Source organism: Ambystoma mexicanum, chromosome 9, assembly GCF_040938575.1.
Source record: "Ambystoma mexicanum isolate Mex_15411 chromosome 9, UKY_AmexF1_1, whole genome shotgun sequence".
Taxonomy (NCBI): domain Eukaryota; kingdom Metazoa; phylum Chordata; class Amphibia; order Caudata; family Ambystomatidae; genus Ambystoma; species Ambystoma mexicanum.
In genome coordinates, this window is record NC_090931.1 from 375,287,390 (window position 1) to 375,310,519 (window position 23,130).

A 23,130-nucleotide genomic window follows, 5' to 3' on the forward strand; every position below is an offset into this window, starting at 1 on the left:
AATTGACCAGAATCACACACACCTGATGGCCCTTTCCCTTCCCTAAAGGGATAAAAGGTGGCATACGAGAGCACAGGACGAGTAAAGCAGACCGCACAACATGAGAGCTAACTCAGCATGGCAGGTCAGGCAGAGGCAAAAGACAGCACATGCCAAGAGGGTGACAAGGAGAGAAGCAACCTTAACCTTTACGATCAAGGCCCGTTAAACCGCTGCAGATGGAACATAAGACCGCAAACTATACCAGCGTGTATTGAAGCAGATGTCAATGGTACACAAGACCCTCCTCTGCTGATTATCGAACCGGGGAGAGACGCTTGCCTCTGTAGTACCAACCTTGATTCCAAAGAGGAAGAAAGCTAAGTGATTCATCACAGCCGGTGAGTCGAGGGGAGAGCCGATACGAAGCCGTACTGTGTTGAATGAAAAGTAGCAAACAGCTAATTTGAACTTTGAAAGGTTTAAAGAAACTATTGATGAAGGAGGTGGACAGCAACAGAGGTGTCCGGCACCACGTGGGTGCTCACACAGGAAACTCTGGATGATTTCCCGATGGTAGAGGCTACCATAAGCAGAAGGCCTTGGGAAGAGGTGAAGAGAAGCCAAAGTGGTCATACAGGGGTCTTGTAAAGTCCTCTGTACCGTTAAAAATCTTTGACCGACAGATGATTGTGAAAGAAAGGGAAATGAATCCCATTTGGTGACATTAGTGCATGAACAGTGTGTTACAAAAGTTGGCAAGCGTGAACCCGAAGGAAGGAGGCGGGCGTTTGAAAAGGGGTCCGAACCCGAAAGATGGAGATGCAGGGGTGGAAAGTCAACACCCAAAGTTCATTGATAAAGGAACTGTTTACTTGATCTGTTAAATACGAGTGGTGAGGGGTCTGTGTCCGGAAAAGGGGGATTAAGGGGTGAAGCCATCACCCAAAGTATACATGGAACAGAACTTTCTATTTGTTTGTTGAAAATATCAGGCCTTCAAAGGCAAGAGACTTTTTATTGAAAAGAGACTTAACCAACGAAGAACCTAATACCTGGAACAGAACTGTCGGCTCGTGCTGGGAAAGCTCGAGTGTGTGCTGTGCTCAGGAGATTCACTTTGTCCCGTGCTCACAACATGGGGAAGGGAGACCCCTGGCAATCGCATCCTGACTTATTATTTGTGAACACTTCTTTCTTTATTGAAAACCCTATCCCACACTCTTTTTGTAATTTGTAGTAAGGATTTGGCAATAGTTTTTTAGCATAGGCCTTTTTACTTTTACTATTTTTCATTTGATGGTTGAAGCTTGCTCCCATCTTAGATTTAGGTTTAGGTTAGGCGTTTTTCCACCCTGCATTTACAGTTTAATGAACACCCTTGAACTGTGATCACCCGTGTCGGTCTTTACTGTTGCCAACATGTGTTCCTTACAGCTCTCATCTCACCTTCTTAACTTCCACCACATATTCGTCCCTGCTACCAAACAGTAAGGATTGTGGTGTCTTCCTTTCTGTCGTTCACCATCCCTAGAGCTCCTGGACATCTCCCACCATCTTTCTTCCTTATTTCCTCTCTCTTCTACCCTCCTCCAACTATGTCCTATGCTCCTTGCCACTTATCCACCTTCCTCTCCTTAGATGCTTTTCTTTTTCTCCCCTTTTTCACCTCTCCCAACCTTAACTGTGCTCTCCCTCTCCTTGTGGTTCACCTCCTCCAACCTCCTATGCCCTTAATCCTCCTCCTTAATGTCCACCTACCCCAACTTCGCCTGCTCTCCGCTCATCCTTTATCTTCTACTCCTCCAACATGTACATATCTCTCCCTTACTCCTTAATATTCATCTACACCAATTAGTTCTGCTATTCCCCCCTTGTTGATGTTCATTTCCTACTCCTCCCTCAGATCCTTTTGATCTTCACATCTCCCATCCTTTACCCTGAAAACTCTCTGCACCTTCAAATCCTTCTTCAACTGCCACCTATTCTGTCCTCTCCTACTTGTTATCCACTTCCTCCTGCACCTACCGCTCTTTCCTCACCTCTATCTGCACCGTCAACTGCTTCTGCACCTTCACATTTTCACTGCTCACTGCTCAACTAAATAAGAAGGCCACCACTTACTTTTTTCCTTTTTCCTCCCAGGTTTATATACATGTTTCGCCTCCCCTTGGACTGGGTTACACATAACATATGCTAATACCTATAGAGTAGGAGCACACCTTATCGTTCAATTTAAAGTAAAGTTATTTTCAGACTGGTAGGCGGGTGCGGGGGAGAAAAACAACCCTAACACTAGGTTGTGTTACTAACTAGAAAAACAAACAGCTGTCCACAAACCTGTGGAACACTTCTGTCCCCTGCACACCAAATTGTGCTGTAATCCAGACAATATTTAAGAATGTCTAAATAGTAAGTTTAGCTTATAGGTTTACTATACCTTATTCAACTGTTAATATATCAACAATCACCATTATTAATTTGAATCATTCTTCACCATAGTATTTTTGTACACAATTATATTTTTCAATTATATTTTCAACAAAATGGAATTCATAAATCCACAATCCATAGATCACATGCTCTACGCATTTTGGGATATTCCTTCATTTCCTCAGGAGCTATTATTTGCAATTTTCTTGTGCCGAATTTCACATTGTTTCCCAGAACTTTGAAAAAAATAGAGGGTATACTTATTTAGTAAGATAATCCATGAAAGACTTTGTTCAACATTAACATCAACATTTGTGGAAGAGCTTTTTGCAAGAGCTGTTTTGGCTGGAGGACTCTCGGACCTGAGTATCATGAATAACTGCATATTGGTACGCTGTGAAAGAAAAGAGCACTGCTGCTCAAGTACTTGACAATACTTATATAGTATAGCATTGTGATACTTACTACGCTTTCTTTTTCATCACATTTAGGCATTATTTGTATCTTTTTTATCAGTGTGAACGAGCCCCGCCTCCTTTGCCCAGCTTCTCTATAAGATTGGAGCACACACGCATTTGTGGAAGAGCTTTTTGCAAGAGCTGTTGTAGCTGGAGGACTCTCGGACCTGAATATCACGAATAACTGCATATTGGTGTTATTTGTATCTTTTTCATCAGTGTGAATGAGCCCCGCCTCCTTTTCCCAGCTTCGCCTATAAGATTGGAGCGTGCGCGCATTCACAAATGTGGAAGAGCTTTTTGCAAGAGCTGTTGTGGCTGTTATGGCTGGTAGGTCAGAGCGTGAGACTCCATGACTTTGCAAGTATAGTTTCTGATTTACCGTTCTTACACACTTGGTACTTAGCTTATGATTTTTACCTATTGCTTGTTTCTCTTCCCAGCTTGACTGTGTTACTTTCTATTCAAACATCTGCCTAGGTAGTACAAGCAAATCTTGATTACGGCACACGATTACCTGTATATCTGCATGCCGCTATGTAAACAGCGTAAGCAAAGCAACTGTTTGTCAAAAGCAGTAATGCCGTCTAAAGTGAACATTTTAAAACGTGTTGAAAAGTTGAAACGAACGCCGCTTAAAGCGGTCCAAACAAATCTTACATCTAAATCCCTCCTTCTACTCAAGCGCGTGCACAGTCTGTTGCTGTAGACATTCGCTCGTTCTATCCTAGTGATACTTCTAAACCCCAGCGGCATGCTGCTTCCAACTTGTTGACTTGCACACATCCATCTTGCCAAGACAACTCTGGTGCTAATTCACAGCAATCTGTTAACGCTAGTGAAACACCAAAAGGTCCTGCATTAACACCTCAAGATATAAGCGATAATACGCTGGAACTGCTTACCCAAAAACCGGCACTTCCAGAAACAGCTGATACTGACTTTAACACGCTGCCGAAAGCCCTTCCTGTTGCTAATATTCTTGAAGAGGCTATACCTCAGTCTATGATGATTGCTGTACAAATACATCACCAGAATTCAGACATTACTGTAACAAATGACCTTGTTATTATTGACTCTCCCACTCAAGTTACCCAACAAGGCACATTAAGCGGTGAATCCGAAAACGTTAGCCCCACCTTGTGGAATTCACCTATAAGCGCAGTTGCGCTATCTCCTTTAACCACCTCATTAGCATCTCTCACGCTAAAGTCAAGATCAAACCTCTGTTCACTGCTCTCCCAATCCCCTGATATGTTTGAAACTGCACCACATAATAACTCATCTGCCCTATCTATTATGTTCTCCCAACCAGCTGAACGTGTAAAATGTATAAATTGTAATTTTGCTAATCCATTCTCCCACTCGCCTTCATTAAATCCGCTGATACTTTCTACTTTAGCTGCTAAGAATCTGATTTTGTCTTCTCTCGTAAAATTATATGAGACATTAGACAGTAAGCTAGACAGACAAACAAATCTCCTAAATACTATGATTGCACTTCAAGACACACGGGAAGCACTTAAAACAGCGTATATTACTATTAGAGAACAACCTTTATTTGTATGTTCTACTACAAACTTAAGTTATTAACCTACTCCACAAGCGGTGAATGACTTGTGTGTCATTCAAGCTATGAGCCTGCTTCAGTCTTGACTAAAATCAAACCGCAAACTGTGCGTAATCTGGCATGCTTATTACTTGTTGTGGAGCAAATTCCATCTAACCTCCCATTGAGACCTACAAGTAATGTTAGTAATAAGCGGATTGCTAAATCCTCTGAGATTGTGAAACTGACCCCCGTTAAAAATTCGGGAACGACAAAAGGAGGAACAGGAGTTTGTAAAACTAAGGCTGACTTAACAATGTTTGCGAAATGCACTGGGATTCCGCTTGCTAACTTAATTTCTAAGGCAAAGAGCAAAAATATTAAATCTGTCTCTTTTTCCAATCATGCTGCAACAAAACTATTTATCAAAAACTTTTCTACTCCCAGAAATCTTACAAAGAAAGCTGTCAAAGCTATACCCCAAAAATATATTAATATTGGTAAATCAAGAGATCTTAAAAAAAGTATAAAACAATATTTGAGACCAAGAGTTGAACAAGAACCCTTAGATGAACTTTTAATTGAAATAGAAAATCAAAAAGTACAAACTGCAAAGGGCCTCCCAATGCAAGTACCACCCCTAGCAGTTAGCGAATACAAGATAGTTACTTCTCTTACTTTAGAACAAAGAATGATAGAAATCGAGAAATCGATTCATCAGCATTTCCCAAAATCATCTTCACAGAATACTCCGAACCACATGACAATGGTACCGATAGTAGTTGATAACAATCAAATACTATCAAAACCGACTGTGACTCAGGATCTAACTGCAAATCAGATGCCAATGAAATTAGCACCAGTAAATTCAGGGACAAATAATAGCCGCAAACTGCTCTATCATGCACTCATCCTTCAATGCAGATCTGACTTAGTACCTACTTACGATCTAAATAGGACTTGTATTTTAAACATCTTTAGTGAGATACCTAGTTTACAAGATCTGACATCACCTAATATAGATCAGGTTGAATGTTTGCATGATAGTGATCTTACTGCGGCCAGTCTTTGGATCCGATCTAGCGTTGTGCTTAATCTAATTTGGCAGGCGAGGCGACCTTTGTTCAATCTTGGCTTTGCACTTACATATGAATCTATGAAATCAAGAGAGGAAAACACAAAATGGCACTTTAAACCCCAATCAGAAAGTGAATCAAATCAAAGATCTGTATATTCTAGAAAAACATCTGTTAGGAGCGTTGTACAAGAAAACCTAAAAATGCCATATAGATCGGTTGCTCATTATGACCAACATTGATCCCAGCCTACACTTTAGCAATTTGAAACTGACTGAAAACAAACCCTTAAATTGATTAGCTGGAATACGAGAGGGCACAATCATCTCCTCAATTCAAACTTGCATGCTCTTGAACAATATGATATTATACTATTGGAAGAAACGTGGATGGTGCAATCTCCCGTATGGGATAACTTTACAATTTTACCAATTCCAGCTATACTAAAAGAAAAGGGGAGGCCTATGGCTGGTCTTCTTATAGCATCAAAGTTGTCCACAGGGTGTAAATTAGAGAGATGGGCTGAGCCTAATGATCACATTCAGCTGGCAAAAGTAACTATTGGCTCAAATTTACTGGAATCGCTCCACCATTACAGATGATGCCTTCTTTAAAGATATACAAATCATCCTCGACGTAGTTGCTTCTGATACAACAATAACAGCAACGATTCTCGCGTGTGATCTAAACATCCATTGTATGGCTAATAAGGGGGAAAAAAGACATGGTTCGTTCTCGTAAATTAATGTCCCTGATGTCAGACCAACAGCTCCTGATGTTGAATGGTGCTGTCGAGGGTGACATCCTGGTGAAATCAAGTTGGCATAGATTTGATCAGCAAGCAACAATAGATAACATCTATACTGACAAATCCACATTTGCTGCGATTGGTAATTTTGTTGTGAAGGAACAACAATCCAGCTATCACGACCAACTGATCATGACTTGGCACTGGCATACCTCTTGTAATACTAGTGAGAACATTAAATACAACCACAAACTTATAGTCACTGGTGGGCACAACCGATTTCGTTGGACACCAAATCAGCTAATTGAACTTCATGATTGTTTAATATCAAAGATCTTGATTAATTCTCCAATAGCCAGTACGGATGGAGTCTATGTTGCTGCTCTTCATCTCTTTCGAGAAGTCCATGTAAGAACAAACAAACCTAATTTCATACACAGACATGCATTCAATCCATTGGTACACAGCAACAAAACATTACTTCGTAGAGCAATATGGCTGACAAGAAATTTAGCATTATCGGACCAGCTAAATACTATCAAACATCTAAAATTGAGGCATAAAAATTGGTTAAAATCCAGACATGCCCTCATGTATCAACATGATAACGAAGATATGCTTAAATCAGTTCAATCTAAAAATACAGGAGCCATTTGGCACCTACTTAATCACATATACATAATTCACACATTTCTCTACAATTTAATGCTGTTTCTGAGACCCTATGGATCGACCCTTTTACAAATCTCTATGCACAAGAAGCTAGTGGATTGTGTTCCTCTCCTCCTTCAGTTGAAGCTAAATTTGAACTGAGTTTCACCTGTTAGGACATCCTTTACTACATTTAAAAACTGAGCTTGTCCAGAGCTCCAAACGTGACAGGTTGACCAACTATATCATCAAAGCCAACCAGATTTATTGTGATGTGACAACCTGTCAGGTAATCCATCAGTCCTGTCGCAAATCGGTCATTGTGCCAATTTTTAAAAATGGAAATAGGCAGCTGCCTGGAAATTATCGACCAATAGCTTTAGTGGACGTGCCAGGTAAGCTGTTCTGTAGGCTAATACTAAGAGATCTTACTCAGTGGGTTAACATCAATAGATTATATGATCCCCACCAGACAGGTTTTGTGCCGGGCATTGGGACAGCTGTAAACTTGACGGTCTTAACTGCAATTATATCTCAAGTAAAACAAACAAAGCAGCCTATATACATGGTGTATGTGGACTTCAAATCTGCGTTCGACTCTGTATCAAGAAATCTGCTAATTCTTAAACTTCAGAAAGCAAACTGTCCTAGTTATATTCTGTTAAATTGACATCAGTTGGAAAGTTATCGGCGCCAAAACCTACGTATAGAGGCCTCAAACAGGGGTGTGTATAGGCTGCAATTCTTTTTAACTTTTTCATTTCTGGTATGAATAACAACTTTCTATCTATAAATACTGATCCACCACGCTTAGGTATAGCCTTTATAGCATGGTTGTTTTATGCAGACGTCCTTGTTTTGATGTCCAAAACTCCTAGAGGTCTTCAAAACCTACTATCCGCACTAGCGATTTATGCCAGCCAAAATCTATTAGAGATCAATGTAGCAAAAACAAACATCCTACATTGCACAGCAGATAAAGAAAAGAAGGCAACATCTCTCTCGTGGCATCTAAATAATGAAAGACTTGAAATTGTTGACCAATATAAGTTTTTACGTATAAATATTAATAATCAGATATCAGACAGTTTATATCTTTCCGAAATACGATCTAAACTTAAGGCTGCTACTTCACAGGCAAGAATAATACAAAACAAATACAGTAAATGTTCATATTCTCCGGCAATAACATATTATATGCAAAAAGCAGTTCTGATTATCTTATATGGAGCTGAATCCAAACCTATTAAACAAGATTCATACTGGACCAAACTTGAAGGGGTTTATTGGAAAACTGTCTTAGGGTTACCAAAGAGTCAAACTAGGTCTATCATAAGAGGGGAGGTAGGTTTACCATCTTTATATATCATGTATAGTTGGAAGACCTGCTCATTATATAGGAAATACTTGTTAGCAAATAACGAGAATCTACTATTGAACAAATTGTCCAACCATATGCTCAAGGAAGATCACAAATTTGATCATGAGTGGAGAGATCATGTCGTTCTCATATTAGATGTGGCTGTTCTATGTGAAGAACTTCTTAAGATAAACCCAACATGAGCGAAGCACAGACTTTGCATTTTGACTGGATAAACACTATTGATCTCTGTTACAAATATAACTCATACAGAACTAATCCGTTCTGGCCAAAAGAAAATCAGTACAACTGAATCTTATCTCCTTAAACTTCTCTCCCAGAGAAACAGAAATACATGTTTGCGTTTTTCGCTTAAATCTCTGCAAAACCAGAGACATTTTAATAAGACGACATGAGATCCCTATGAATGACAATGTTTGCAGATTTAACTGTAACGCAGGTCAATCCGAGAACCTGCAACATTTATTGACAGAATGCCCAGCATTGCTAGATACAAGGAAAAGACTCTTCCAACTGCATTTTAAAGGGTTTACAATTTTTTTTATCAGAAGAGTTATGGTTCAGACTTTTCCATACCCAAGAAGATAAATGCCAAATCACTCAAACTAATTTCTTTTTTCTTTCTTTTCTATATGTACTTTAAAGAATGTAATGAATAAGTTGAATTTTTGTCAAATGTCTTATTTAATGTACTTGTATTAGAATTTAGTTTTATTCCGATTTTTGAAAATTGTTTTAATTGTAAATTGGCTTTATTGTGATACATATTACCTTATTGTTTTCTGTTTCATATCATGACAATGTTAGAAAACAAATTATTATTGAAAAAGTTGGTTTTCCAACTGTAACAATAAAAACAATTAAAAAATATATATCTGTCATGATTCTTTTGCTTAATATTCACCTTGTGTCGGTCTCATAAACACAGTCTAAGCTGTGTGTACTGTTTTCAAGAATGCTCAGGCTTTCAGAAGTAATCGGGCCAGTCTAGCAATCCCATGTAATTAAAAGCACAGTAGCACAGTATATCAAGACATTTTTTAACTGATGCGGTCTATTGTCCTGAATAAAGTATGAATTCTCTATAAGCCTCACCTCAAATGGAGGATGTCAGGCTCAAATCCTTTTTCCCTTCCTAGACACGATTTCTCACTTGTAGGTGGCAGATTTTATTTGGGAAAACAGAACAAACCATTGCCATAAATAAATCATGTTACCACTAGGTAACATTCAAAAATGGATATGTGGTGGTTTATATAATAGCACATTGTTGCTGCCTTACCCCAATCCAGGGTGCTATCTCCAATAATATGGAATTTGTGTCGGCTCCCACGAGAGAATATTCATTCAATACCAGGGTGCTCTTCCGTGCCTTTTGGTTTAAAATATTACACTCCATAAGCCTCTTGTACATCCTTCCATCCTTTCTGGCAGTATATCAGGTCCATAACTATCCGATTCTATGATGTCTTACCTATTTCCTCCATCCACACGTGTCGGATTCTTGTCTCATCTGAGTCACGGCCGTTTCTAAGATGGCCACTATTTGACCTGTAACGTCATTACGTCCTTGCGTTAGACATAACATATGACATCTAAGATGCTTAAGCGACTTACTTTAGGCATTGGCAGTTGTGCAACCTGGTAAAACTTCAGGTACAGTAGAATGACTTCCCCCACTTGGCCGGGAACCACAGATTGGGACTTTATCAGGCTGGCCCTCCAACTTGCTTTCGGAGTTCCTGTGCATGCACACAACTGCAAGCAGGAGGGAGCCGTGTACGGAACCAATATGGCTTTTGCTCCACTCTGCCTTTGCTTAGCCCTATACAGTACCTTTGATGCCATTATTTCAGAAGCAAGATTTTCAAAGCCTGTTGAAATGAGTACAACAAAGCTAGTCCGCAGGACTCACAAATATATGATTAACGTTTCCTCTTAAAGGGGGAGCAGAGAACATCTACTCTTGGAATGTGTGGGGCCTCCATCACCCAAAAAAAGGCAGAAATGTGATGTTTTATTTGGAACGCAATGACGTTAAGGCAGACATGCTTCAGGAAACCCACCTCACACCCATATGTCACTGTCAATTGGGGATGCCACAGGTATTTCTTTTTCTTCACCTCACATTCATGGGGCATATCCATCCTACTCCATATATCCCCGGGCATTAAGGTGATTAAGGTAGTTAAATATGCTATGGGGAGCATCCTCATTGTGTTCATGGTCATTGGTAGTCACAGTATCGCCCATCAATGTTTATTCACCCAATGCAGATAATCATGTGTTCTAGGACTGTATCTCTGATACAATGTTGGAATTTGCTAATACTACCATAGGGGGGAAGACTTACAACACATTTCTGGAAGTTGCTCTGTGCCCAGGTGACCATCCAGGACAGCCAAGGCGATACGGCAACTGTTTGATCTATTTAAGGTTGTATACTTGAAGCAGGGTTTTGAATAGAAGCAGTAGGGATTTCACATTCTTATCATCTATGCACAATGTTGCATCCTGGAAATATTTCTTGGCGGTTTCCAAGATAACTTGTTTAGTGATTGCATCATTTACTCACAAATCCCCTTGGTTCCCTTGCCCATTAGATTACTGTTGTCACTGTGTTCCAGGGCATATACACAGAGGTGATGGAATATCAAGATAGACAGTTTAAACAATTTAGCCTTTAAGACAACCCTTGAGATGAAAATCACCACATTTTTCATTAACCATATCAGTTCGACTGAGTCCAAGGCCCCTGTCTGGGAACCCTTTACAGTGTTTGTTAGAGACATGTGCATCTCGAAAGAGGCCAGGATACTTTGCATAATCTGTCAAGAATCGTATGCACTGGAACGTTAACTGAAGGGGCTGGAATCCCAATATCTCCATATTGGAAAGAGCACAGTATTTGACAAGATCCAGGAAAACCATGTGCGCTTCCTTATCTTGTCAGATAGGGAGGTCACATTTCTTGGAAATCATGTTAGGGTTAGAAGGTGTGGGGGTGACCATTCTGGCAGAACCTTGGCTTGGTTAATCCACAGTGAAAGGAATAGCACATGCCTTCAGGAAATTAGCCGTGGGTACAGACACCCTTCAGTATGGAGGTGGACATTAATAGGACTTTTCAAATGTGTATTCCACCAAGATCGATAAGTCGGAAGAAAAAATAAAAAGTTTTAGGTCTTATTCAAGTTCCTTCTATTGATGGCTCTATGAGAGTGGCACTTAAGCAGCCCCCTGGTGATGATTAAGAGTAAATACAAAACTGACGGCCTTCCTGGTGGAAATTCTCCTAGCTATAGTTGGCTCTCCGCAGAGTTTTTGAAGGCCTTCTCAGCGCTCCTAATCCCTATATTCAAAGAAGGAGTGGATCAAAGGACATTCTCTGAGTCTTCCTGCTGTGGAAGCAAGGTAAACATCTACATGAGCGGTCCTCCTATCAACCCGTATCTTTAATAAAACTGACCAATATTTTCCCAGGCTCTGGTGAACAGACTCCTCCCCCTCATGCCACGTTCTGTATTGCAGGACTGGTCAGGATTCATCTGAGGTCGACCCACCTCATATAAAATAAGGAGAATGTTCACCCTACTGCATCACATCAGACCTGGCCTTCCTGCTGCAGCTGTTGTGATGGATTTAGAAAAGTTATTTGGTTTGGTAGAAAGGTCTTTCTTGTTTGATGTGCTGTGCAAGATGAATTTGGGGCATCTAACACTAATTCAGTTTTTATACACTCCACCAACAGATCAGCTATGCAGGAACGGCTAGATTTCCAAGAGGGTCTAGACGTTGAAGGAGAAAAGCTGTGAACTCATTCCTTTGCTTTTTGTCCTCGCCATTGAGTCATTCGTGGCCCTCATTACAAAAATTCATATTCATAAAAGAATCAAATGTTATTCTCGTAAGCTTGCGATTTCCTCACATGACAACAATGTGTTTTTGTTTGCCGGTATCCCAATCTAAACCTTGGGTCCATCATGGCAAATATCAATGAGTTTGTTGATTATTCTGGTGCTGAAGTAAACTGCAGTAAATCTGAGATTCATCCACTGAGTGAGACCACGGAAACGTGGGCTGTAATGGAGATGTTCAAATGGTGGCAAAAATACAACAAATACCTTGTTGTGGTAGTCTGTAGAGATGTCAATCTACTGTTTCAATGTTGAGTACACTCTCAGAGAGATTGAGTAACAAAGAGGCAAATGGGTTAAATTCTCCCAATCAATTGTCAGGAGAATTTGCCCAATCAAGTTAGTCATACTTCCCAAATGTCTCCATCTGTTCCTTAATATCCCTTGGGATCTCATTTTACAGGCAGTCAGACACAAGGCCGTCTGCTGTTTTATTTTTAGATACCATTTGATTGGGCACAATTAAGATGACTTGGGCCCAGTGGGTGGACATGGAATTCTAATTTGCAAGGTTTCTGGACTATCTATCTGGAACCTTGGGAGATGCATGCTACCTCTGATAAGGTCGGGTGTACACACACCTCTGCTTCGAACCTTACTCTGGTGTCTGCAATGTGCAGGGAAATGGAGAAACCCGTAAATCACTCTAGTGCGCTCAGGTCTGGTAAGGAGTTTCTGATTTATTAAAGCAAATTGCAGCTGCATAAGTATGAAATCAAAAGTCATCATAATTGCATACATTAGTTATAACAGGTTGCTAAAGAACGTGCATGTACGTCGGAATCATTACTGTCTGCCCAGGCTATATGTTGTCAAATACTTCAGCCATATACCAGGATGCAATGTCCCCTTAGTTCACCTTGCAACCATTTAGTAACATATGGGCCTGATTACAAGTGTGGCGGTCCGGAAAACCTTGTTACACTACGAGTCGGCCTGCCGGGGCTGCTGAGCCTGGCAGGTCTGACCCAGCCGGGCGCAGCAGTCCTAGTAGGCAGATTCGGCACAGAAGCTTTGGCACCGTTAGCAACGGTGCCGGTGCTTCCGTCTCCCCACTCCCATAGGACTCTATGGGAATGGGGACTAATGAAATCCAGTGCCTGAATTCCCACAACCGGCAGGACTTATAATGTCCCGGTGGCACCGGGAAGTCAAGCACCGGATTTGGTGTTACGGGGTTGGCGTAAACCGGCCGGTCGCACAGGCAGTTTACCGCCAACCTCGTAATGAGGCCCATACCATTTGCTGGCCTTTTTGTAAGTGAGGCGCACACTATTAAGACAGACTGAGCAATCCGAGCCAGCAGCAGACACATGTTAATAGTTGAAGTCTCCTCACACAGCACATCCCACCCACCATCTCCCCAAGGGCTCACAGTAACAGTGAAAAAACACCAAGAACATAGGTTTTTCGACTTCATTGTACCAGATAAAGATATCTCTGCACCTCAGTAGGTTTAACCAATTAAATTCAATTCTGCACACAAAAGGGTTGGAGGTTTGTTCTGTTAATTGGTACCCAGAACTCATCACGCCTATACTGAGTCATCTATTCTTCATATTGATCAAGCTCTGACAGTATGTGGCTTTTTTGTGTTACGTTTTGTATCTTGATTCACATGGACTTGTGTTCTGATTCAATATATGCTGAACTAAATGTTGACTTTGTTTTAAAATGCTCATTATAACGCTTGAAATGGTCAAAGCGTATTCTAATTGGACAATCTGTGGGCTATACCAAACGGTATTGCCAGCAGATGTGTTTATGTAGCCCACAGTTTGTTTATAAGGCTACATTCCAAGGCCACTAGTGCTATGCCTGCCTGTAACCAATTCCCTGCAACCGCACAGGCATATTTATGTACTAACAACTTCCATATACTTAAATATAATAAATGCCATCAGAGCAACATCTGTTATAAAAGCTTCATAGACCCCACCGCCCTCAGGCCGTACTGAGCGTTATGGGCCCTTAAACCTTGTTAGCAACACCGTCAATGTGCTCAGGTGAAAAGCCTCCGAACGCTTTGGTGGCTCACCCTTTGGAGAATCTGGGGATTCTACAAGCCAGTACAGCCCGGATATTCGCGCAAATTCTTCAGTGCTCTCACACAGCTCGAGCTGCCTGCTGCCACCCCCTGATTATAAGCATCGCCCTGCCCCAGACTCCCTTACATATCCTGTCAGGGCCCTTGGCGCTCATGTTCTCAGCCAGGTTCTGGGGCTCACAGCTCCTTCCTGGTGCCTCCTACTCGCAAGCCCAGTCCAACATCAGATAGAAAGAAACAAAAAGGGAAATGCCCCTTACTGAGGGCAAGAGCTGGGCCTATATTCTGAAAAATACAAAGAAAGGTGCTCTTGCCTCGGCAAGAATCAGAGAAACCTTCTTATACTTTCATACAACTCAGTGAATCTGTCTGCAATATTAGTGATCGCTTCCTAACATAAATTAATTCAACACAAATTAAATTCTACAGAAATTAAGAAACTTGGAATGTCGGAGCTGCCCAAGAAAGTCGCAGCCAATACCATGTGTATCTGGATAGAAAGAAGGGTAAGCCATAGATAATTCCCTAGAGCCACCAAAGCGGAATCTTCTCAAATTGCACAAGCAGCCATATTTGTCCATTGGACACGGATTACTATAACTTTGTAGACCCAGCCCTCGGCTGTACCACAAATTATAGCCCTGTAAACCTTGTTAAAGATGCTTTCTGCAATCAAGCCTTTAATGTGGTCTTCAGGGCCCATATGTCACAGTACACCAAATTGGTAGGGTCTATAAAGCTTAATTATAATAACAGAATATTGGTGGGCCATTAAAAACAATGGACCAGCAGAGGGTTCGCAACCATTGTTAAAAAGCTTGAGGTTTCTCTCCTAACATTCCACTTAATTGGGTAGTGATGCTATAAACCAATTGTCTGCCAGGACAATGCCCACTGCAAGGCTCTATGCACTGTTCCCAGCCGTTTTCTATTGCTTCTACCCTTTTATTTTCATTTAGCCATATTCGAATTGCATTATAGCCCTCGCGGGAGGGAGGATTGTACCAGGTGTTATTGGTCTGTACCCTTGTTGCACGCCCCGGCTCCACCTTATGCCCATAGCTTTGGTATGGGCCAGTAACAACTGTTGCAAGTCTCCTAAACATTTAAAAAACCTTCAAAGTGACTACATGTAGCAGTGGTACCCACACAAAATAAAGATCATGGACTTGTTTAAATGAAAAAGAAGCAATACCTCGGAATTATAAACCAACTCAAGATACTTCCCGCAAGCGGGGGTCTGAAGGGGGATTGGGGAATGTTTATGTTATATGTTGTAAAATCAATAACAATATATAAAATAAATAAATCCAGGACTACAATTCCCAGAATGTAAAGAAGAAGCGAGGGCTGGACATGAATCTCCCGAAAAGGTGAGACACGTCAGCATGTATGATACAAATGCATTCACATAACACACCACAGGGGGGTTTCCCTGGGTTGTGGCTAAACAATAGCCCAGACGTGCAGACTTTGCAGGTTCTCTTAAGACCAGAACTGTCTATAAGCACTAGCCACTGTAATTCTATGGAATACCTCAGCTATATTCAGGAATTTGGAGCTTCTACATCTGACTAACCCCGATGTGTTTTTTGTTCTCAGCACCAGAGAGGCCGCTTCATAAGCTTTCATCATCTGACGTTCTGGGTGGGAAATGCAAAGCAGGTAAGCCAAATCTGCCCACAGCAACGTGGGCAACACACCTATTTCGAGTATGCCAACACAGGCGGGCAAGCGCACGTTCTGCAACATTCTCAAAATATGTCCCTTATTTCGGACCACACAAGGTGTTATTGCAGAATGAAAACAGTTTTTTGTAAATGTCACACCTCTATTTCAAGACAGAGGGAATCCAAGAAGGAACGCAATTAAAAAGACGTCACAGGAGGCTACTAGTCCATAAACAAGACAAAGAGACGGGCCCTGGCTACCTTGCTCTTGGTATATTGAAAGAAGGATGAATATCTGCACAATATTGTGATGTATACAGTGTCATTTATTGTAACAGAGACATTTCGACCCCCAGGGTCTTTATCAAGGCTATTTATTAGGTAGTGCGGCGCTGATCGAGTGTCGAGATGTCCAGGGTTGAAGGGCCTGTCTAGGGTGACGGAGGTTTCACCTCTGCTATTTTAGTTCAGTGTTCCAGGCCAAGGGCGGTTCTCAGACATACATGTATAAATGAGCACTACACTCCTTTCCTGGTAGAATCAGGGATTAACAATCTATAGATAACGGGTATCTCACAAGGAACTCATTTAAACAGATTTGACATTTTTTGCACAACATATAAACCATTCCCAACGTGTGCAAAGTTCATTATGGCTTAATTTGAAAACCATTCCTTTTTTAACAGTGATATTAATCAAAAAACAAATGTTTCACAAAGCAACAAAAGGATTGAAGCCTTTTACATTTTTCTACATAGAATGCACAGACCGCATATATAAAAGTTTTGTTTTTAATTTTTTTCATAAATTGATAATCAGAATTAATCACAGTAAAAATAATAGTTTTTAAAGTCTCCACAGGAGAAAGTGATTTTAATTTTCCACATTTGGTGTGTTTACACATATGCGTTTTGCCTGGTTGTGCAGTTCCCAATGTGGATTTGCTAGTGATTTTTTTACGATGATTCCCACACTATGGACCATATTCTTAAAAATTAGTGCAAACGAAAAAAACATAGATAATGCATTTGTGTGTTTTAAAAGGCACAGCGGGAGGACCCTACTTTCTGGGCCTTTAAAAGCGCATCCTGTTTGTGAATTCGGGAATTACCTTTAAATGTGCGGAAACGCCCCTTATTTCTGCAAATACTCAAGGGGAGCAGGCTTTTGTGAATTGAGCTGCTCTTTTTTTAGGCACAAGTCAGGAGATGTCTTTGCGCAAAGTTTTTACTCAGTGTAGTAGTGCTAATTGTGCATATGTCACCATATAAAATGGGACTCGGGCGCGAATCTGAACACGGCGTTAAGTACCAAAAACGTTGTAGAAAGCTTTTCCGATATTTTCGGTTCTTAAACACCTATTCTGAAGTGGTCGCATTGTTCCGAAGTCAGATTGAATGCGCCACTTTCAGATTATGTGTGCGGGTTGCTAGGAAGGGTGGCAAACCAACCTAGCAACCGGTACTTTTGGTATCAATGATTTTAGATGCTGATTCTCGTGGCACTCCTCCACTTTTGCAGAAGCAATAATGTGGCGCCCATGTGCGGTATCACTTTGTTGTCGTTTGGGTTACCGTTGTGGAGGAGGACCACGCATAGTAACTTTGCCACGTGCCTGCTTCAGCCCTGACAAACCCCCAGCTTTGCTGAGGGACCAGTGGACGAAACTGGGAACTGTGATGTAATGTGCTCTGCATTCCACAAATGAAGAGGTTATATGCTTGTGAAAAGTGATTCAACACACATAAAGGCAACTTTGATTTGCACTACAGGGGCAGAAATTCCTCTAACTCCTCCCTGAATATAGGCATGCAACTAGCCCAACCCACCCCCTGCCAAAGCACATTTAATAGCACTTCACAGCACGACAGGTATTCTTGGCAACACTTGTGTTTAATTGCGATTAACTCGCTATTTAACGAAAGTGCTGCAGAGATTGCAATCCGCCCATTACCTACATAAACAGGCGGATTGCAGACGGTGCACTGTTGTGCACTGCACTGACGCCCAGGTCCACTTCAGAATAGGCGTGGTGCCTGAGCAAAGGCACATTGAAACGTGCTGTTTAGCATATATATGAAACAGCAAAAAATATATATATATTACGTGTAATATATATATTTGTGTGCTACACCCACACCACGCACCGGCACAATCGTGTGAATTACGGCTGGGGAAAGGAGGGCAAAGCACATTAGATTTACTTAACACCTATTCGCAAAGTGGCGCATTCATTCCGACTTCGGAACAATGCGCCACCTTCAGAATAGGTGTTAAGTACTGAAAATGGCGCTAATGCTTTCGGCGACCTTCACCTCCTTGAGAATCGGGCCATCTGTCTCGTTTGTGGATGTTAATTTCTTCAGACCCTTTGGTCTTATTTTCTGTAGACTAATCCAGATTGTTTTTTATGTCGCTGACATGAGTTTTAATCATCCTTTCCTGCACAATGTTTTTTATTCTGTTTCAACAAGTGAGTATCATCCTTCAATCCCCAAAGTTCTGTCACTACAAGATCCTATTCATGAATGATGTTGTCCAGTTTGTAAACAAAGTTTTCCCATGTGTTCTATTTGGGGAACAAAAATTAGTTAGCACGTATTTGTTCATTTTATATCCAAATTTTTGGTTTTTGGCTGCATATTTTAATGGATTTTCCAATTTGTATGCCGGTGGGAGTCTTTATTTCGTCCCTTACTTTCCTGAAATTTGTCGGAAAGCGCAGCAGAGAAAGGGAACATGTCTGCTTGTGGTTTGCAACAGAAAGAGGGCGTGTTTTGGTTTGTGTCATGTGCTAAGAGTGTGTTATCCCAGGCTTGATCAATAATGATTATTGGTGTTTGCATGTTTTGAAAAGGTGTCCTGTTTTAAACCAATTTGCATAATTTGTATTTCTGAGAAGATAGAAATGTGACGCCTTTGTGGTGCCATACATGTATAGTAAGGGAAGGTATGGTGTTTGTCTGCATGATCATATTTGCATGTTATTATGGTGTGTGAGTTATTTGTTGTACAGTGATGTATTTTTGGGGCTAATTTTGTTTTCATGTTGTGTGTTATATTCCTCTTTCCGTTGGATCCCTCAGACTATGTTATGTGATATATTTCTGAATGTATACTGTCTTTGTGAACGTGTTGCTGTATCAAAGTGTGCATGAATGAATATGGGTGTGTCTTTGTGTACATGCGTATATATATTGGGGGCTGCAGATGTTTTTTTGTGAGTTGTTTTGAGTATGTTTCATCTCCTGGTATATTTTCCATGTAGTGTTGTCCCTAAAAACCCAAGTGCACATTACTGAAAAGGGGTGGTTGGGTATTGGGGGCAGTGGATGTTTTTGTGCATTTTGCTGAATATTTTTCATTTCAGAATATCTATTTTTCATTTTTCTGTGTCCCCCTGACTGTACTGTGTATGTACAGGGGACCTACTGTGAGTTTGGCGAGGCAGATCATTGTGTGTGTTTTGCCATATTTTTTTTATTTGGAGGTATATTTTCCATTTAGTTCTGTTCTTCTGACCCTACTGTGTATGTACTGTGGTCTTACTGTGTGTTTGGTATGGCAGATCCTCCTATAGGTTTTGCAAGACATTTTACATTTTGGTTTGTCCCTCCATTCCTACTATACATCACTGAACAGGGTTCTGTGTATGTGTGTGTTTGGGGTTGTGGATATTTTGATGTGTTCAGTGGCCTGGCAGGTTATGTGAACATTCAAGGATGGAAACAAAGTTACAGAGGAAAGCATATTTGCATTTTCCTACTTAATGTTGGGTGTAACCCTAACTCTGCTGCTGATATCGAAGCAGAATAATGTGTATACTGGCCAGTCCCTTTTCCTTGTCATAGTCCTTATCAATGAGGGCCATATTGCCAACCACAAGTCGGGCACGCCATTTCCCTTCTAAAACTGATGGACCTTATATACGTCTTTCTTCAGTAGTGTATAACCTGCAGCTATAGAATCTCATATTTGGAATCCCTGATATGGGAGCCAAACTCATACACTGTGTGTACTGTGCTCCCCTCTTAGGGGGAGCTACACAGACATTTCTCTGAGAACTGCTGGAGGAAGGGCAGGTGGAATATTCATGAGTTCCAGCTCTTCAGTTTGTACTGGCATAGGATCAACCATGTGCCTACGTTATTCAAGGAGTTGGTCCAAACATAATTCCAAGGAGAAAATCTTAAGAATCTACTCAGAATACGACAAAAAAGTGTTTATTTTCCTCTCCTCACAATGAAAAGACATGGATCCACCTGCATATGATCAGGCGGAAAACTGTTAGAAGCTGAGTGTCTGTGTGAGCTAGTACCGAAGCACCAGGCAGCTTGTGGACATTGAAATCACAGGGTAATGGCACTGGACCTTGGCAATAGCAAATTTGGTACCATAGTTTGAGGTGGGGAGATCTCCAATACAGGGGAACAGCCCATTAGTACTTGATGAGTAACAGGAGTCTCCAACCAAAAATAAACCCTTTCGGAGGAAGATCGAACTGAAGAAGTGGGAAGGCTCTTCTCGGACTCTACATTGTGCTTGTGGAGCGTTTTTGGTAAAGAAAAAGAAACCGATACCAATGAATCTGCTTTTGTACTGTGCCTGACGTCATGTGTTCTCTTCTTTGCCTTTATGATACACATTTGGACGATGAGCACCAGACAATGCTTTCAGAGGCACAAAATGAACACTTTAGTGAGATACCAGAACGTCTGGTACCAGATATCCGTAATAACCTAGGAAATGATTCTGAATCTTTAAAGGAAGGACCTATGTTAGTACCTCTGCCTTTTTGGGGAATTTAGCCAAAGCATAACTAACATCAGGGAAGACTAGAGCTATACACAGCTGATCTGTGGTCCGAAAGCCTCACCTAGATATTGTATAAACACTGTCAGGAATAAATGGTTTGGTAATAAAGTACTTGTGATGTTCACTAGCAGGAACCTTTGTGCCGAATGGCCCGGACTATCAGTCCATGAATGGTGTTGAGAAAACCCACTAACTGGGCTTGCAATTTTCCTCCTTTTTCCAAAGGAGACTCCTACAACCCACAAAAAGCATAGTACAGAAAACTCCTTTACTGCATCCATAAATTCCGCCACCAACTGTGGTACTTAACCCCAAATTCTACATTATGCAACTGCATTATGTCCCATCATCCTTAGAGCTAAGGGATGGGTTTCTGCAAAAACAGGCTTACTTACTTTACAGGTGGTTAAGGAGGGAAAGCATCTGCACATAACAGTACATCATATACACATTACATCATAAAATGGGAAATCCTTGTAGACCTACCCACGTTTCAATACCTTCAGTAAGCTGTACCAGGATGTAGCATCACCATTCCAAACATTCCTCTTTTTTAAAAAAAATGTTGTTGTGTTATAATCAAAACAATGATCTTTCACAAAACACCAAAATACAACAGAATCTATAAACACTTAAAATACAAATTTCAGTAAAAAATATAGAGATTTTAAAAAAGAGTTTCATATTACATAATCAATTTAATCTTCTTTCTGATATGTTTACATTTATCACTCATAAAATGGTAGACATGATAAAAACTAATAATGATTAACATCCCGGAAATGCATCTAAAATGTACATTTCATCTAGCATTTAAAATAACCCATTTCTTGAAAAATTCTCACAACTTCATAGTTTAGAAGAAGTTCATTACCCACATTCACAAAATTCCATATATCTTCTGTGCATGCATCATTACTTAATCTAAAGAAACGCCCTAATTATTTCATTGTGGCTTCTGCTAACATTGAACATTCAACCAAGATGCATTTAAGGGTTTGAATACCGTCTAGGTCCTTACATTAGTCACAAATATTGGTACTTAAATTACGATTTATAAAGCATATGCACAAAGTTTCCCCTGTGGGCAAGAGATTTAGTTGAAAACACAGAAATTGTTCTCTAATGGTCGGGCAGAGGTATTGGTCAAGATGCTTAGGCAAAGATCCCAAGGCTTTATCTATTCGTGCAAAAGTGGAATGCACTTTGTAGTTCTATCCAATCCGTTTCTTTAACACTTTTTTTACCCTTGGATTTTCAACACATTCATTCCACCTTATCCCACAATGATCTAACATAACAGCTGTGTATGACTCCTTAGCGACTGATACATTAAATGACTTGTTATGATGCATAGCCACTTGAAGATCTACATACAGAGTATTTCTAGAGGTTAAATAGATTTATTCTAAGAGGGATACCACTCTCCATTGAAACCAGGCTTGAAGTTATTAGAGACCAAGCTCATGATGTGATGGAGCCATCGGCATTGAAGGGGGCAAATTCAGGACCCTACCCCCAAGTGTCCCCTACAGCAATTCATACGCCATTGGCTCAATCTCTATTGCATATAACACCTTTGGCATGACCTTCCCAACATACAATCTTAACAATGGCTTGATGGAAAATGTACAGTATTTATTCTAGATTTTCTTAATTTGGAAGACTAACTGGTCTATTTTATTCTCAATTCCTTTAACAACTGCTTCCTTGTTTGATTGCATTGTGAAGCAGAACTCCAAATAGATGATCTCACTCATTACATCTATTTGGATTCCATCAATATACCATATAAATGTACATCTTTTGTTCTGATGTTTATAGAAATGGATGATGTTACTCTTCTTGTAGTTAATAACTAAATCATTCCTTCTTGCGTAAGCACTCAGTTATGTTAGCAGCCACTGAAGACCGATTGGCATAACATAGAGGAGGGCAACATCATCAGCATATGACAACCAACTAATTCCCTACCCTCCTGTTTTGGACTAATCAGTGCTAAATCAGACAATGCCTCTTTGAGGTCTGCTAAGTGCAAGTTGAAAAGGCAGGGATCTAAGATGCAACTCTGCCGCAATCCCCTTGTTGTGGTTAAATAATCTGTCAAGCTACCAGAGGCATCTTATCTAACTTTTACCATAGTGTCGTCATGGATGCATACCAAGATGGCTAGCAATGGAGGAAAGAGGTTCAATTTTTTTTTGTTTTGCCAAAGAAGTTAACGATTGATCACGTCAAAGGTTTTAGAGAAATATATCATTAGCATATATATAGAGATGAGATAGAAGATTTCTTCCAAGACCATGCCTTATCCTCCAGTACTGACAGGATCAAACCATTTAAACTCATTTCCATCCCTTTCCGGAACCCAGTCTGGTATTTCGAAATGATTCCTTTTTCCAGAGC

General features: G+C 40.6%; 1 protein-coding gene across 1 annotated transcript in view; it reads left to right on the forward strand.

Annotated features, from left to right (window-relative positions):
• The window catches only part of LOC138489643 (4-hydroxyphenylpyruvate dioxygenase-like), a 348,749-nt gene that overhangs the window by 46,504 nt on the left and 279,115 nt on the right, over positions 1-23,130 (forward strand). The window contains exon 3 of the mRNA XM_069617322.1: positions 15,842-15,904. Coding sequence (XP_069473423.1) covers positions 15,842-15,904 — 63 coding nt within the window. The remainder of the gene's footprint in view (positions 1-15,841; positions 15,905-23,130) is intronic.